The sequence below is a fragment of the Halichondria panicea genome, chromosome 15 (assembly GCF_963675165.1).
Source record: "Halichondria panicea chromosome 15, odHalPani1.1, whole genome shotgun sequence".
Taxonomy (NCBI): domain Eukaryota; kingdom Metazoa; phylum Porifera; class Demospongiae; order Suberitida; family Halichondriidae; genus Halichondria; species Halichondria panicea.
The window spans coordinates 1,611,701-1,629,543 of record NC_087391.1 but is presented as its reverse complement, the minus strand read 5'-3'; the positions used below and the strand labels follow the sequence as shown (position 1 = coordinate 1,629,543).

At 42.5% G+C, this 17,843-nt stretch overlaps 3 protein-coding genes across 11 annotated transcripts in view; 1 reads left to right on the top strand and 2 right to left on the bottom strand.

The window, feature by feature from the left end:
• The window catches only part of LOC135348751 (E3 ubiquitin-protein ligase RNF213-like), a 38,811-nt gene extending 34,085 nt beyond the window's left edge, over positions 1–4,726 (bottom strand). For 3 of the 4 annotated variants that reach the window (XR_010398812.1, XM_064547056.1, XM_064547057.1), the window contains exons 1-9: positions 3,694–4,725; positions 2,217–2,762; positions 2,013–2,158; positions 1,803–1,961; positions 1,535–1,749; positions 1,108–1,478; positions 822–1,054; positions 528–758; positions 290–479 (exon numbers count right to left, since the gene is read on the bottom strand). Coding sequence is in view for 3 of the 4 variants with exons in the window: in XM_064547056.1 (XP_064403126.1) it covers positions 290–479; positions 528–758; positions 822–1,054; positions 1,108–1,478; positions 1,535–1,749; positions 1,803–1,961; positions 2,013–2,158; positions 2,217–2,762; positions 3,694–4,572 (2,970 nt within the window). In the remaining variant the exon portion in view is untranslated. Of the gene's footprint in view, positions 1–289; positions 480–527; positions 759–821; positions 1,055–1,107; positions 1,479–1,534; positions 1,750–1,802; positions 1,962–2,012; positions 2,159–2,216; positions 2,763–3,693 lie in introns of all 4 variants that reach the window. The other variant, XM_064547058.1, reaches the window with a different exon arrangement.
• A 275-nt stretch (positions 4,727–5,001) lies between these two features.
• LOC135348768 (polyribonucleotide nucleotidyltransferase 1, mitochondrial-like) lies at positions 5,002–14,266 on the bottom strand. The gene is made up of 27 exons (XM_064547085.1): positions 13,979–14,266; positions 13,840–13,900; positions 13,658–13,735; positions 13,214–13,319; positions 13,115–13,164; positions 12,947–13,058; positions 12,766–12,824; positions 12,649–12,700; positions 12,448–12,521; positions 12,202–12,311; positions 11,866–12,069; positions 10,276–10,449; positions 9,986–10,022; positions 9,861–9,927; positions 9,659–9,748; positions 9,545–9,598; positions 9,345–9,451; positions 9,108–9,179; positions 8,984–9,050; positions 8,797–8,880; positions 8,215–8,405; positions 7,866–7,994; positions 7,397–7,528; positions 6,966–7,100; positions 5,763–5,891; positions 5,501–5,626; positions 5,002–5,261 (listed from the first exon to the last, which is right to left on the bottom strand). Exons 1-27 carry the CDS (start codon positions 14,221–14,223, stop codon positions 5,070–5,072), a joined length of 2,937 nt encoding a protein of 978 aa, XP_064403155.1. The 5' UTR covers positions 14,224–14,266; the 3' UTR covers positions 5,002–5,069.
• Positions 14,267–14,303: 37 nt separating this feature from the next.
• Positions 14,304–17,769, top strand: LOC135348780 (uncharacterized). Of its 6 annotated transcripts, none has more exons than XM_064547112.1 (12): positions 14,304–14,489; positions 14,536–14,633; positions 14,723–14,785; positions 14,831–14,937; positions 14,993–15,209; positions 15,251–15,360; positions 15,423–15,512; positions 15,563–15,828; positions 15,886–16,005; positions 16,536–17,118; positions 17,202–17,285; positions 17,378–17,769. In XM_064547112.1, the coding sequence occupies exons 1-12, from the start codon at positions 14,319–14,321 to the stop codon at positions 17,641–17,643; spliced, it is 2,175 nt and encodes a 724-aa protein (XP_064403182.1). In that variant the 5' UTR covers positions 14,304–14,318; the 3' UTR covers positions 17,644–17,769. The 6 variants fall into 6 exon arrangements, with proteins under 6 accessions (XP_064403182.1, XP_064403185.1, XP_064403186.1 ...); XM_064547115.1 differs by having other exon boundaries at positions 14,335–14,489; positions 14,682–14,785; XM_064547116.1 differs by having other exon boundaries at positions 14,346–14,484.
• Positions 17,770–17,843: the final 74 nt, after the last annotated feature.

Genomic DNA, 17,843 nt, shown 5'->3' with positions numbered 1-17,843 from the left:
GAAGACAGTTACAAAGAACAACCTTCTGATGCAGAATCTTTATAATAATAATACTCTTTATACCTAGCTATTTACCCATGCATTACCATATTGTTGCATATTGATGTATATTCATTGTATTTCAAGAAATACAAGAGCTGGCAGGCATGAGACAAAGACTTATTCCTTAATGAGTGGGTTTAATTTCGAGGCAAAACTAACTGTTTTCGAAATTAAGCCTATAGCTGCTTTGTAGCATGCAATTAGGGTGGGTGTAATCTCGGTAGAGCACGGTATATACATGACTTACATCATCTTTGGTTGATGGTCTATAACGGAACTCATGAAGAAGGTATAAGACCCACGTAGTAGCAACATGCGGCGAAATCAAAGCAAAAAGACTGCCAAGCTCATGATCAGGGCAAATGAATACAAATGCTTGAAAAGTGAGAGGGTCCATCTTCATGAGGAAGAACATACTTGGAAAGTACTGCATAAACCTGCATATAACAAACATAAATAACGTGCAGTAAAACTCAGTGCCTTACGCGAGCTGACGATTTCCAGCAAATTTTCCTCTGATACTTAATAGAATATGAGCCAATTTCTTCCAGTTATTCATAAGAACATCCACACTCATTGAATTAATACTGTCAAATGGTTCTGAATTTTCCATCAAAAAGTTATGAAGAGGTAAGCCGTACATCCATTCTAAATTTGTTGCTTGTTGCTCAGAAATGTACTTCAACATACGACCAGCAATCCCACCAATCCGTCTCCTAATAATTTATGAGTTAGAATTATATACACTATGAATTATACATTATAACAAAATTACGTGCCTGTTACTCCCGTTTTTGAAAACTTGCTTTAACTCTGACCACTTCTCAGTAAAGCCATCCTCTTCTCCATATGCACACATCAACCTTAGTAATTTAGAAGAGAGACTTTGAAAACCTTGAGTGTAGAATGGAATATCCAATTCTGATATGCACGACAAGATGAAGATAGCACACATCAACTGCTTGGTTTCTCCATTTGGAAGTATGGCAGAATTTAATACACGAACGATGGCCTAAATAACAATAGAATAAATTTCGCATCATACAAATTCAACAATCAATATACCTCTTGTAACGGTTGATTTTTAAGCCATGGTTTAAAGGAAAAAATCCGAGGACCATCATCGTGTGTAAACTGACTTTCAAGCAAACAAGTGAAGATGTGATAAATTCCTTGAACAACCATTGTAATAGGAATAGAGTCTGAAAATTGGCCAGTAGAAATGATTCCTTTATAACTAGCATCGATGTAGAACATGAGACAATTTTGCAATATTATGTGATATTCAGGAACTTCAAGGTTATCCTTTGAAATTGCTTCATCCTTCTTCCACCAAGGGAACAAATTTTTCACACCGGATATAACTCTTTCACTAAGACCCCTTGTTATCAGTGCATCCCTTGGGAACACCATGCTATCATACTGATGGTACACACCTGCAGTGTTGCACATACATACTGGTCATGTTACTTACATTACACAATTATTATACTTTCATCAATTCTTGCTCTCTCGGTGAGGTTGAGTACTCTATTCGGATCTCCTCCATGTTTGTTTTCAGCCAAACGAATGAACTCATACCACCCGTCTTCTTTTGTCCGAGACTTATCGGTGAACACAACATACTTGTATGGAATTTTAATTTCTAACAGCTGAACACTAAGTTCCAATTGACCAGTCACTTCAAGGAAGCTCTCAGTGACATGTCTGCCAAATTTGAAAATGAATGTGAGAAAAATAATTTATACTAGTTGACTTACGATATGTGAAAATCACCACAATTTTTCTCCCAAGACCCCAACTCATCGTTTCCAAAGCGTAGAGACACAAACGATTGATCATCCCATTCCCAGAACTGTTTTGGGATGATCACGTGGAAAATTAGGTTGACAGTGACTTCTGGATTCCTTGACACGATTCTAAACACATACGTATTGCAGGATTAACTAAACATAAAAACTTTGACATACCCCACGTCAGGTGTAGCAGACTGTTCTTCAGACATAGTTCCAGGATGCTTATCCTTACCTTTCTTTTTCTTTTTAGACTTTTTACCTTTTTTGGGGTAAACTAGATTTCCAGGAGAATCATCTTTTTTGTAAGTTTGCATTTTAGCCTATAATAAAAGAAATTATGTTGCGGCTACAACCATGCATATACACAATACAACCTACATCAGAATCTTGCGAAGGGTTGAGAGCTTTTGTTTCAGGTGATTTGCTACTTTCATTCTTTCCATCAGAAACAGCAGCCCCTGGATCGGACATATCATCTGTCCTGATATGCTTTATTAACTGTTCGTTGGTCCCATCTGAAGAAGAATTACGCTTTCGTTTCAGTATATCATCACTTGTTTCGGAGGAGGCTTCTTGATTTCTACTTGAACATTGGGTTCCAGCAGGCAAAGAGAGTACCTGAGCAGATGAATAAGCTCCAAAAACAGTAGGGTATTTGCTCTGCTTGTCTTGAGTATCTATTCCACTGCTTGGATGGTTAGTTTCTTGAACATTATGCTCACTGGCAGTAATACTTTCTTTTGGTGTAAGTTTAATACTGGCTCTGTGCAAGTGTCCACAGCCTGCACACGTCGTAGCCGTAGGTGTAAGTAGGTGCTTTTCGCAATAAAGGCAAACAGGACCCCTCGTATTACTATCCGGAGTGGAGTGTTCACGTTGTACATGCAGAGGACTTTGTGACTCTGAGAGGTCATCTTGTAAACCCTGCATGTGAATCAGTAGCAAAAGCATGCATAATTATACGTCCTTATACCACACTTCCGTTACCACTAATTGATCTCATTGGCCAACAGCTGTAGCATACAGCCCCAGGCATGCACAGTTTTTCAAGTTGTTTTATAGTTTTTTTATAAGCCATGCTTGACGGTACTAAGACTCAAAGCGAATGCAGAAACATGGCAGCTGCTCTCTAACAAGATAGCTATAAGCTTCCATGGGTCCATGGGCGTGGTTTAAATGCATTTTATCCAAGAAGAGCTTGCAACTTCAGTAAGGGACGTCGAATGGTCAACGCTTGGACTAAGGAAGCTCTTAGCATCTGTAGGAGTCGAAGCATTGCTCAACTAGCTCGTTGACAGCTGCAAAATCGGGCATAGTTTTGTTCTTTTTGCAGTCTGCATCGTGAATTAAATTGTTGCTAGGTGGAGGTCCTTTTATAGTGCTGCGGTCACATAGTATAAGTCAGATATGCCACACCTACTCGGAGAATATGCACCCCATATATCCTTCTCTTAGGTGTGGTATATCCTATACACGTACTCAGCGTATGATAATAAGTTGTGATAATAAGTGGGGTGGTGTCAGTGGGGTGGGGCACTGGGCAGTCAACTGTATTAAGTGCCATGTAAGCCACACCATGTACATATGTATAGGTATCCGTCCAATCACATGTATCATCATTCCCATGCATGCACAAGTTCATATAGCTATATTTATAGTTCTTGTGAAAGCCATAATCATTGCTTCCATATGACATTCTATTTTCCTAGAACTAAGACAAAGCTCTTGAAAGGCTACATTGTATAGTAAAAGTCATTATGGATTACCAAGAACCAAGTTTCTGGGTTATCACTTACTTTGAAAACCACAGGAGTCAAACTTACACAGAGCAAAATACCACATAAAAACAACTCACCTTTGGGTTTCCAGTTGGGTGGCTATCCTTGTTTTCTGCTCCTGAGGCCTCATGGTTTGATTGAGGTGCTGGGTTATCAGTGGTTCCTGGGATGTAGTCTTTTCCAGGAGTACCAGATGTATCATTGTTGTCTGGTGTATTCTCTTGTTTAGGGGTTTCTCCTGGAGGGCTTGGTGTGGGGTTTTCTCTTGGGGGGCCTGGTGTGGGGTTTTCTCTTGGGGGGCCTGGTGTGGGGTTTTCTTTTGGAGAGCCTGGTGTGGGGTTTTCTTTTGGAGAGCCTGGTGTGGGGTTTTCTTCTGGAGGGCCTGGTGTGGGGTTTTCTTCTGGAGGGCCTGGTGTGGGGTTTTCTTCTGGAGGGCCTGGTATGGGGTTTTCTCCAGGTGAGCCGCTGTCTGGTTTGGGGGTTTCTCCAGGTGGGCCATTGTTGCCTGGTGTGGGTTTTTCTCCAGGAGCACTTGGTGGGTCATTGGAGGGTTTTTGTTGAGAACTGTGAGATTCAACCGTCGTCTTAGCATTAGTTACATTTCCTTCGGGGGAAAACTGTACTTGCGGTACGTTACGAGATGTGGACGAGGTTTGACTAGCGTTCTCCAGTGATCCCTGGGTTTGGATTTCAGAGATATTAGGAGTGGAAAGTTCAAGGTTTGATGCTCGTTCTACCAGGTCAGCCTCAAGATGGAGGGGGGGTCTTTGCAGAGACTCAGCGACTTCTTGTCTGAGCTTGCTTCTCTGGGACGTGGCTTCTTGGCTTGGCTGAGCTGTTGTACAGAAGGGACATACTTTAAAGGCAATTCCAACCGATAGTGGAATGGTAGGAGGATGACTACACACAGGATTGGTGCAACGCCACCACTTGTCTCCACCAGATGTTTGCGACATCCTTTAATTGCGTGCAGTATGGCAGCTGGTCTTGAATCTGATGTCTTAAGTCTTGGCTGCGCTGAGGTTGAGGATCGATCAAGAGTACACAATTATCAGGCCAACTTAATATAGATCTACAGCTGCTCAATACTTGCCTTTGCTTTTTTATGGCCAGGTATTTCCCTGGGAAACCCCCTTAATTCAGATTGCCAAAAAGCTATATATAGATATATCTATAGCTGCCTGAAAATAATCTGCCATTGGTACACTATTAATATAATTTTTATTACTAGGCAGTACCAATGGTATTAGCAACGTTTTGTGTGATGTACCATTCATTTTAAAAGTGCTCGTACATCATGCTCTAATAATAAATAATATTACGGTATGTCAAGTTCAAGTTTAAGTTTAACAGCATTACAAAATTGTTGCAAAGCCCTCTGAAGAGGTGGTGTGATTTAATAGCTGATAGTATACAAACAATAAATTAATAAATTATTACTCCTCCTCTATAACTATTGTTCTGTTACCGTAGAGGTGACCTCCTCTACCACAGTCCTGTTGGTCATGCCGGCGGCGTCAGGTACATCAGGTGGAGGTAAGAGTGCTTTACGAGAGACCATGTGACGACCCTTCTCGTCACTACCCATGTACTTGACAGATAGCTTGTCACCGGGCTTGAAACCGAGCTGAGAGGGGTGGCGGACCTGTAGGGACAGGGAAGGAAGAATAGATGCAAATGAATACAGTGCACACATGTTTTCCTAGTAAACTCTAAGAACGTAATACATTGCATGGCAATACAATATAATTAATAGGTTCCTAAAAAAAATGTCTTAACCAGGATATAGAAGCAACATTTCTAAACACGTATTATAACAGGACCAATTTGTCGACTTTGCACATGGCTTCTAAGAAGTCATGATTAAGAAATAAGTACACTCACAAATGAATGCTGCAGGTTCCTGATGTGCAGTAGAGCATTGACGTCAGGAGCCAGCTCCAACATCACCCCAATGTCTCTCACCTCCTTGACTGTTGCTGGGATCACCTGACCCGGCTCAAAACGCATCTGGGGATGAAACACTGAACAACAACATCCTTGCTACATGGACAGAGCTCTTTGTTACAAAGCCTTGTACACAACTGTTACACATGCACACCTTTACGATAATTTAATTGTTTACGCAGAAATTGTAATAACTGACCTTCTGCTGAGGAGGTGTGGAGAGGAGGGCTTTACGAGACACCTCGTGTCTACCCACATTATCGATGCCCATGTACTGCACCGGGATTATGTCACCAGGCTTAAACCCAAGATCAGAGGTCTGACGAATCTACAGAATAATAATGAATTCATGACAACAACAAAGTTAAAGGATGTACCGTATAGCTGGTTTTTTTCGAAGCACGCATTTTTGAAGTTTTTGCGGATTTGACTTTGTACCTCGAAAATTTGGGATTATTTTATTTCCAGTATTAAAAGTAAACTCGCTATACGGTAATTGAATAACCCCTTTACCCCTTTGCCGGTCAAATTGTTGTAAATTTTACAACAACAATCTGGGAGGGAGCGTGTTATCAACTTGTGAATGTTGCATGGTATTGGATTGTGTGGCAGATTGGATAGTATCATGAATCCGATTATCCTTTGAAGTTCTGCTGAGCTGTTCAATTAGGACACTTAAAAAAAAGAGGTTTAAAACAAGCTATACAGCATGTAGGACTGAGTAGTATCTATTGGCAGACCCTCTGGACTATCTTGGTAGCCATAGAATATTTTCGAAGAGGAAGCAGCAAGCCATTTGTGTTACACAGGCACTTCACAAGTGGACACAAGCTCTACAATAGTCTACATGCTTGCTAAAGCAGCTTAGTTGACCAGAGTGCAGCTTTTAGAGGCCACACATACTTCCATCGAGGCAGCAGCAAGGCATAAAATCGATGATTAGTTTGTGCACAGCCATTGACCCACGCCCATCTCTACAAGCCATAGCCACTTCATTGGGGGCGGCGATAACATCAAGCTAATTTGGTGGGTTGGGCTCAGATGCAAACTAAAGTGATGCAAACTAAAGTGATGGAACTGTTCCAGGTTCCAGATTGTGTGCGGCTGACCTGTAAAAGGTTACTAGACATTTATCAGCCCTCAAACTTATCTGCCAAAAATGCATTGTCAGGATTTAATACAGAGAGAGGGTGCCCTGGGATTTCCTACCCCCAGCCAAAATCCCCCCCCTAGAAATATGATACATTAATAGAGAAAATTTATGGTTTGAAACACATTGCACCTCGAATAACCATCAAAAAATGTTTCGGGGAAGGACCCCAGAACCCCCTCCCTGCTAAAGATCCTGTATGAAACCCTGATGGTGGTCGATGTAATTTTGCACTTTACTTAATTAACTCACATAGGCGTGGTCTAGGTTCCTGATGTGTAGTAGCCCGGAGACGTCAGGGGCCAGCTCCATGACGATGCCAAAGCTCACCAGCTCCTTGACAGTGGCCTGGATCACCTGACCAACGCTGAACATGCTCGACTGGGCCTGCAAAGAGACAGTGTACAAGAGAGCAATGTTAGAATGGGCTACTACTAAGACATGGTACAAGCATCGCATACTGTTGTCTACTACATACTTGTGTACATGCAGTACACAGAACTAACAATATTCTATTTACTTTAGGATAACAATGAATGTGATACATCTACATTGTACCAGGAGCCCATAAATAGGGCTCCTGATTGTACCTACATACATTTACCTACGTTCAATACTTGCAAATATACAAGACCTAGAAGTTGTTAAGTACACTGTAACTTAGTTACTAGCATGGTACGCACAACATCTGGCTTGGGGGGTGGCTCCGTGAGTGCTTTTCTTGAGACGAGGTGTTTTCCCAGGAAATCTTTGCCCAAGTATTTGACGTTCACTGTGTCTCCCACTACCACACCGATCTGAGAGGGATGCGTTATCTGCAAGAATAAGGAGGGAGTGTGAGGTACTGACATTACGTAGAACAAAGCTGTCCTGTCACATGATCTACAGAACACATACCCATACATGACGATGTAATCTGAATAAATTATGTGTTCGTACGAATTTTACTCACAGCTGACGACTTTCATACATATAGACAGAATACATGCTAGTAGCTCTTCACCACATTCACGTTATATTCAACTTAATTGTCTCTATTGTCAGTAGTGGTTGCACCTACATGTATCTATTACTAACTGCCAACAAACGTACAAGTACATATACTTTGATCAGCTACACTATAATTATGGTGACTCAAACGCTTCCACTCACAAAGTCGTGACTGATTCTGGAGATGTGCAGCAGAGTGTAGACGCGAGGGGACAGCTCCACCATTAGTCCTATCTCTCGTACCTCCAGTACTTTCGCCTTAATCACAGAGCCAATCTCAAAAATTTGTTCCTGGGTTGAGCGAGAAATGGAAAATGAAATGATTGAGGATGACCAACCAACAGTTAGTTAGAAGCTGGAGCAAATAAAATAAAAATAAAAATTCAGATTAATGGTTAACATTTTTTGAAATTTAGGCCCAAACCAAGAACGATTTCTAGCCATGGCACTAGACTAACGTTAGTGCACGTAGCTACTACAAAAAGATCGTATAAATTTTTCTACCACTCACGTCTTCCTTGAGGAAACTGTCTGCTTTCTCTATAAACTCATCGACAGCCTCCTGGGAGGGGCCAAACACGGAGACCTGACCCTCCCCCAAAACCTGGAACGTGGTACCAGTGTCCTCTGCCACGCCTTTCATACGATGACCGCCCACCCCTAGTAGACGACCCAGCTTGTCCGGAGCAACCTCCATCACGGCTGCATGCGTGTGTGTGTGTGTGTGCATGTGAGTACATGTATGTGTGTAGTGATGAGAAGAGGTATCTGCATACCACAGCAGGGATTTAGCATTTTTAACAAGTATGTATTATTATTTCGAGGGTATAAACTTTTGCGGAGAGACCATTAGAAAGGATTTCGCAGTTTTACATGTAAATATTCGCAGTACATACTTAATCAGCAAAAATCGCGGATATTTACACCCTCAAAATATACCTATTCAATTGCAAAATTTGTGGGTGTACAATAATTATAATAAAAGTACGGCTGCCTCTGTAATTTGATCCACAAAATTCACAATTTTTAGACCAGGCTCCACCTACAGGCTATACAGTAGCTGATGTGTACAACTGCCATAATCTTAGCTTACTCTGTGCTGGTCTGTTCTTCTTTAGTTCTTCTCGTGGAGCTGACAGACACTCGTCCATAATGTCCAGCACCTGGAAACGAGCAGCTGCAATGGGGTGTAGGCGTACATGTGAGGGGTGTGTGTGGGTGGGCATACGTGTGAGGGTGTGTAGGTGAGTGTCTCAGTAGGGGGCTAACAGACTGCTAACCTTTTGACTTTATTAGGGCTTCCTCGAAAATATGAAAAGGAATTCCAAGAACGTTCTTAACATCCATCTATATCCGAATAATTTGCTACGTGAAACGGTTGTCACGTGACTACTGTCATCTGACCTGTATTGAAGTGACACCTTCTCTCGTGCCCCCAACTTTGAAGTCCATGTTTCCATTGGCATCCTCTATACCCTGCATTGAAGGTTGCATCTTGCAGTGTGGTTGGAAAAAAAGACAAAACTTTTATCTACGCCATGAACAACACTTCCACGATCAATTTAAGTTCAGCGACCGTATACATATACTAACTAAATTAACACAGAAGATTGGGTATTGATTATGACATACAGTACACACCAGTAGGTCAGTGATGATCTGGTACTGGTCAATCTCCCTAGTCTCGGGGTGTGTCCTGCTCACTAGACCACAAGCCACACCTGCTACTGGGCGGGGCATCGGAACACCTGAACCAAGTTAGGGGGGAGTCAATTAAATCGCAAAGCACATTAAGATGCCAGCAACATTACACAGAAGGTACATGTATACATACTATTCACCTGCATCGAACAAGGCAAGACTGCCTCCACATATGGTAGCCATGGAACTAGAGCCTGCGTGTAAAAACATAAAATTATTGAGAAAGGGACACTTTAGATTGTCGACAGGCTCACCATTCGAGTCGAGCACTTGAGAGTTGAGTCTGATTGTAAAAGGAAAGTTCTTGGGAAGGAGTGGAGTAAGAGCCTTCTCGGCAAGGGCACCTGTCCAGCAACAAAGAAACATATTTAGGTGACCTTCACTTAATTAACACTCTGAAGTACAAAAGTATTGTATGTGTAACAAAAGACAACTCGATCTCTTCTAGTTTCTAACCGTGTCCAGCTTCTCTCCTGTTGTGATTCATGAAGTTTCCAATAGAGTTTGTCGCAAATGGCGGGAACTGAAGGAAAAGTATGTCACAGTATTGTGGCTATAGCACTTTGAATGGGTCTTTTTACCTCATAATGTACCATGAAGCTGCTGGTCTTCTGAGCACTGCAGAGAAAGTGTTAGTAGCGTATTTGGCGGCATATAATCACATAATATTATGCTACGTGTACATGTGATGATCTTTGAGTGGACAGAGGAGGTCCGACATGCGTGCACAAATCACTACAAGTTCAGTGCATTAGTGTCATTGTGGTCACGTGATAGTGTACAGGCCAAATACGTACACGCATGTCGGACCTCCTCTGTTGAGTGGCCATAACTTATAATCTTCTGAAACTACAAATAAAGAACTTCTCACCCTAGTAATGTTTGCAGTATGTCTGCCTTGACAGCTGAGCCTGGAGAGTCAAAGGTGACAGTGCAGAGGACCTGGGTCTCCCCCCTACGAAACACAGCTGTCCCGTGAAGCGGCTTGAATGTGTCCACCTCACACTCTATGTTCCTCAGCTCATTGAACCCACGACCATCACATCTGTGTGTGAGGACACAAAGGCGATGTGTGAAAGAAAGGAGAGTATAGACATACTGTAGGTTTAATCTGAAAAGCCAATAAAAGGAATAATCGGAGCAAATTATGTAGCATTATTGTTTTAGGGTGCCGGGTGAACTGGATGTGGGGAGTAGAGGATGAACAGGGTTATGGGGTGTAGAGGATGAACAGGGTTATGGGGTGTAGAGGATGAACAGGGTTATGGGGTGTAGAGGCCTTAGGGTGAACAGAGTACAGGGTGGGTGTGGAGGGTGAACAGAGTAAGGGTGTGGGGTGTGGGGTGTAGAGGGTATGGGATGTGTGGTGTAGAGGGTATGGGTGTGGGGTGTAGAGGGTATGGGTGTGGGGTGTGGGGTGTAGAGGGTATGGGATGTGTGTGGTGTAGAGGGATTGATATGTGGGTGGGGTGTAGAGGGTGGACAGGGTATGAACAGGGTATGGGGTGTGGGGTGTGGGGTATGTAATAGTTATAACACGGGCACAAGGGATTGTATGGTGTATATTGCACTAAAGCACGAGGGCTGAGTGCAATATACACCATGCATCCCGAGTGCATGTGTCATAACTAGTTTATATCCCCCTAGCAACACAAAATACACCCCAGCTGAAAGAGACTAGTTCCAGCTGCTTGCATCTCTGCTCAAAGACACCAGTATCTGACCATTCAACATTGCTGTCATTGGCACAACGAATGGCTTGACTCACAAAACGTCGGGCTCCTCGGACCTCGCTAGACAAGAGTAAAGCAGCCCCACCCCTGCAAAACCTTCAACACTGCAAAACATCCCACCCCAAAGCTGCAATGCAAGTTGCAACTCAAGCAGCCCCACCCCAAACTCTGCTGCAGCCTGCAAACAGTTCCTCCCCTGCAAAACAGCCACTCCCCAATTAACGGCCAACTCCGACGATGCCTTCAACGAGTACGAATACGACTGTGTCCTAAGCTGAAGCGGACAGTAAAGAACTGGACAATACTGGAAGCCTTTGCTATGCAGCATTTATTTTAAATATATGTCAAGAGCGTGTAACTCCCGCCCACTACAGACCGGGCAGAATCAAAAACCGCTACTATAAGTAGTACAATTCTTGAAATCGCTCACTGCTGCATGTGACAGTGATGTGTATGGAATGTAATCGCACGTGACCACAGTTCTATTTATAGTAGCGGTTTTAGAATCTGCCCGTACTGTAGCAGACACGTAAGTTACACACTCTCTCTCCTTTATGGGCTCTTGCCATGTATATCATGATCATTTAATCCCTCAAGGCTTTGCGGTCAGTGCAGAATATGAGATACAGTGCATTATGCTGCATATTGCACATAGCAACAGCATAGCAACGGGATATAAGGAGGGTAAGTAGTGCATACACTCAGGTACTTCTATCTCAATGTTGTACCTTATCCCTCTCTCCAGAACCAGCTCCTGCATACAATGATGTACATTGCCCCAGAACGCATCTCCCACTCTGCTCACATCCACCAACTCATCTGTTGCCAACATTTTCTTGGTGGCATCCAATAACGAGAACAGCTGCTCATCTCTGCTCATCTTAGAGTGAGTGGTTGTACACAGGATGGTCATTAGCTGCTCTCGGCACAAGCTTAAGGTGCATGGACAAAAGTGTGATTACCATTATCTGGCAATATCAGGTCTCTATCTGGTACTCAACACTTTTCATAGAGCTCTACATACACTCCCTTGCAATGAAAACAGATATTGGATAAGTTCTGACCTTCTCACGGTATCAAGCACATGCTGAGAGGGCAGGAAAAGATGAGACTCTCTGGTTGGTACTCTACGATGCTGGGCCAGTTCAGAGAGTGACTCTAGCAGAGGTTGGGCCTGGAACGTCAATGCAGTCGATCATTACATGTATATGAACCATACAAGTTTCCTGTGACTTTCTGACTACAAAATAGACATCTCTACAATAATCATAACTGCGTCCTGTAGTCTGCAGTAGTTTATAAGCTCTCACCTCACTGAGTGCAAAGTGAACAGCCTCACAGATCATGTCCTCTGGTACCTCCTCTCCGCTGCCCTCCACCATGACTGAGTAGGGGAGGGGGACCGTGTAAGTAAGCAATACATGTACAAAGTACGGGTGCTTAATACATACATATGTAAGCTCTTAGTCCACATCAGTTACTATGGGTACAACAGTGCAAACACCACTCACCTATTCTGTCTTTCGTACAGGCCACAATCAAGTTCAGTTGGCAAGCGCTTTGCTACAGAGGTTGACAAGCACACTATGTAACAGTACAACGTAGTTCAAGTAGAATCACAACCTTACTTTTCTAGTTGAGGGGTTAATGCAGAACTTGCCATCCATTAAACAAACTCGTACCACACCTGAAAAGTGAAAGAACAGTTAGTGCATCGCTCCTTGCAAAGATGTCACTTAAGTAAGACATCACTTATAGCAACCAAACCCTCCCTCTGACTACGACTACAGCAGCTGGCTATTGACTCACCGATGGGCCCATTCCAGGGAATGTCCGAAAGCATGAGAGCAGCAGCTGCTCCGTTGACAGCCAGGATCTCGTGGTCTTCGTTACCGTCCACTGCCAGCATATTACAGATGATCTAGGAGCACAGTACAGCTGACACTACACAGTATGGATGGATACGAGCATTCCAACCTGTGTATTGTAGTAGTAGCCATTCGGAAATAATGGTCGAATGGAGCGATCTAAAGAAACCTCAAATAAATATAAGTGTTAATACTTTTTTTAACTGACCAATGAAGCGACAGGCGAGGTATTCTTTAGTGGAGGGCCTCAGCTCTCGTCTGAAGAAGGTCTGAGGAATCTTGTTAGTAGCAGAACCACGCTCTCGATAGTCAACCTAGCAACAGTCAGTGGAGCATGGATAATGAAGATATATGGTACTTTCTATCATGCACATACATGTACATGTACATGCTGTCATTATTGCATGTAGCTACTGTATAGCGGGTAATTTTCGTTGGTTCAAATTTTAGTATAAACTACCCATTTAGTATTTTAAATACCAGGATAGTGATGTTGAACGGAATAATTTCGTAGTTATGACTTTAGTATGATGCTCTACAATACGAAATAACGAAATTTTCCACCATTATGGTTATTCTATCAAGATGTGTGAACTAAGTCTTTAACCAATCAATTATTTCATAGACTATGACGAATTAAAACAAATACTACCTGCAATGGTAGCCAACTGGCTGACGAATCTGCTTTGTACTCACTGACAGCCGTTACTAGGACACTGGTGGACCCACTCTGAGCAGAACAGAATAGGACACATTCATTGAATTACTCCAACCTTACACTAACACATAATTATAGGCACATAACCACTAAAAACAATACAGGCTCATGCATACCTCCACTAGAGCAGAGCCTGAGGCCAGTTTGGCAAACTTCCCAGTGGAGAAATTTATGGAGCTGAAAGAAAAATAACGAAATGGCTATTTAGTAAGCGACCACTAGTATTTTGTGAATTCTATTCGTATCTGTACACACCTTCCTCCTACTTCGGTGGATACAGAACTGTCCCTGCATGACTGGGATGAGGTGTGGACATATCGAACTGGTAGAGTACTTGTGTTCGGAGATAGAAAACGAACGAAATGAGCTAGTGGGTTGTCAGATAATTCACCTCCTATGTTTCTTAGCAACCTCAATCCAGCCTTACTCCTCCATAGCTGCCTGCACGACCAACAAAAAGAAGGGTAGAAGTTCTTACGACTGCATAAAGCCATTGACATTAATTTTATGCCACGTGGGTGACCTTCGACCTTACACAGCTGGAGGCCAAAGGAGTGGTCTGGCCCCAGCTAGGAGGAGTTTCTCATTTTCGCGCATGTGTGCAAATCTAGCCCACGTGGTAGACACATCGATTGGATCAGGATCTAGGACATATTGTAGAACTGGCAGCTTAGCCTTCCTGACAGATTTTGCCCCGACTCTGAACATAAAGTCATGCCCAACTAATATAGATACTGCACTGTATAACAAATGTTGGAGAAGTCAGGTTTGTGTCAGCTCGTGGGAAAAAGTTTGTATGATTTATTGTTCAGGAATGTTCACTGGCAATGCCAACGCCAGTGACGACCAGTTCCCGTTCATTTGTGAGCAAACTACTTTTCACCGTCTCTGCACCAGTTTATATTCGCAGGTACGTTGCTCATAATTCACATGACTGTCCGTAATTAATTTTTTGCAGAAGGGGCATGTCCTCCGCATTGAATTTTTGTGTGACACTAGCGGAAGGCGTCAGTGGTGGGCTAGCTCACGAACACAGGGTGGACGATACATTGTCAACCAGAAGTGAGTTTGTTCATTATTTTATTTACTTTTGACTCTTTGTTCCAGGATCGTTCATGCTTTCACGTGTGCTGGAATTCTACCAAGTCAGTGCATTCACTTCAGTGGCAATGCCGCCGGCTTGGGAAAAGTCGGTGCTCGATACATTACTTCACGTGCGTTTGTTTGGACTTTTTATTACACTTAATAATTAACATTGTGTGATTATGGTATGTAACAAAGGAGGACACGTGGACGCGTGTGCCAAGTCATCCATGCTGAATGCAATTGAGGAAGTGAACGCAACACTTGATAACAAGGAAAATGTTTTTCTGGCCATTATCGTATTTGAAACAAGTGTACTTTATCAACAATGGGTAATAACAGATGCTCCCCACGACTCTACAGCCAATGAGTATAATATCACCGTTCCTTGTCTGTCAAGAAGGTATGTCTGTTATGTAACACTTGTTATCTAACCGTTATTAGTGCAAAAAGAATTGTTGGCTGCTCAAATGGGTCCAACACCGAACATAATTGTGCACCGACTCGAAAAGTTGCATGTACCAAAATAGTTTTTCCTCGCACTTTGGAAAAAGGTATCAAATTCCCCATGCCGTTTGTTTATTCATTGTGTGTATGTATTTTGTTGTATGTGTAGGTCTCAATGTTGTTGAAGTAAAGCATGACAATCAACCTGTAGTGAAGAAGTATGTCGCTGATGATCTCAATTCGTACAACACCTGGAACGGTAAGTGATAACAAAGTACATTCTGTAATACCAAGTCAGTGTATTTGCAGGCACCAAAAATGTAGCAAAGAAAATGGCGAAAATAGCAGTTGGTACCAAAAAGGGTAGAGGAAAAACCTGGTTTCCAGAGTTATCTGACAAACGTAAGGCTAAGCGTTTGCAGGACGAGCACGAGGATTGTGACAAAAGCTCACTATTCAAGCATCTAGGTGACAGCCCTACCAAGATAAAACTTGAGGATCCTGCTGCCATTGAAGCTTGTAAGGCAGGACTAAAAGATACTCTTATCTGTAGAAATGCGCCGTTTTACTGTCAAGTAAGGATGTTAATTTAATTACTATGATTACTATTCATGCCTTGTGTTTATTTGCAGTGTCGTGACACGTTCTGGGTCGAATCTTTCAATCACCAGCTACTCGCACACATACCAAAACGTGTTCACTTTGGATCAAGTACTTTTGAAATGAGAATGAACCGGACTATTATGGACTGGGTATGTTGTACTATGTACTGTATACAAATATTTGATTACAGAACGAGAATGCTTGATTGTCGTGAAATAGCTAGAGGTACACAGAGCGCTTTTTCATGCTTGTGTTCCTATATAGTACCTTAGCCTCCTTCACTGGCCTCCCCTGAAGAGAAGGCCTGCTACTGACTGCTTGCACATGCGCAACATTATTGGATATTTGTTCCCGTAAATGTCCTATAATACTGAATTTATCACGAAAATATCCTGACAAAGTATTGAAAGTCATTACACAGAGCTATTATAGCTAGCTAGAGACAGAGCTGTATGAAACGAATGATGTTTAGCAGCAAAACTGCTTGTGGACTTCTTACAGACAGCAAAACAATTCTCATGAATTATTCATGTTAGCCCTCGTGTTAAGCCTCGATTAAAACCGTGGATGGTACTTCGAGGGTACTTCCGTTTCTAATCCCTCTCTGCTCTATCTATATAATCATAGCAACAGTGAGGCTTTAGCCAATTCAATATACTTGTCTTCTTCTTTGTCTCAGGAGGATGGACATGTTACATGTACATGTGATTGTGGCACTGAACAAAAGCGACTAAAAAGATCTCAGCTTCGCATACTCAAACTTCAAAATGCTCAAATGTTCCTGTCAATCACACTAAGTGAACTAATTGCCCTCCTCAAGACCCTGCATTCAAAATGGAGTCTTCCAATGGATCTAGTCTTCAGGATGATCAACTCCAAGTTCTGGGTGATGGAAGCAGACGTTTGGGCTGACTTGCTATACATCTGCCGTTGGGCTAATCCGAGTATCTTCAAGGAAGATGTATTTTGTGCTCTCTGCAAAAGTGCATGGAAACAACCGATAGCTTCAAAATGCGCCCACCTATTTTGTTGCACGTGCATTATAGAGGGGATAAAGAACAATTTGTGTTGTCCTCATAAAAAGTGTAGCATGAAGTTGTCAGTGACATTACCACCACGTGAAGAATATGCTGCCGAGACGTTAGTGAGGAAGTATGAGGAGCAATGTCGTGACAAGAATCTCAAGGAACTCATTTCGATTTCCAAAAAAATGGCAGATGATTCCAATGGAGATTACGAGGCTACTACTAGCCAGGACACAAGTAATGGCATGCTCAACTATTAGATATGTGTACCGGTCTTCTTATGTTTACCTTGATAATCTAATGTTTGTATGCATGTACAGATGTCCTTTGTAGGAAAAGAAATAGAGATGACACTGGAGCAACTCCTGTAACACCAGCTTCCAAGCGCCCTGACATCCAGCCTGGTAATTGGATTTTTTTACCCATGTAACGAAATCTGTAAAATAATGTTCCCATGCCATCCATAGCATCATCAATATCTACATGTTAATTACAGTGAAAGAAACAGACCTGCTACGTTTTTTGGAGCAATTGTATCCTGCCAAGGACAAGTGGTTCAACCTGGGCCTTTGTCTGGGCCTCCCTTGCGTAGATCTTGAGAGCATCGAGAACAAGAGACCTGACGATGGGGACCGTCTCAGAGATATACTTCGCATTCGACTCAAATCAAGTAACATATCACACGAGGAACTCCTTAAAGCACTACGCAGCCAATCTGTTGGACACGATGAACTAGCCGCAGAGCTGGACTCAATGTTTTAACTTTGCTTACAACATTTATCTCCTCACATTGGCAATGCTGATTTTTTTTCAAGCACAAGTTGTTTTTCCCGCCCATATTTTTTAAAATTGCCTTTTATATCCACACTGCATGTACATATGACTGTATTGAGTCAGGGTGTCATGCAAGATTTTGAAGTAGAAGGGAATAGAACGGTTCTCATCAGAGATTATCTCTGCTC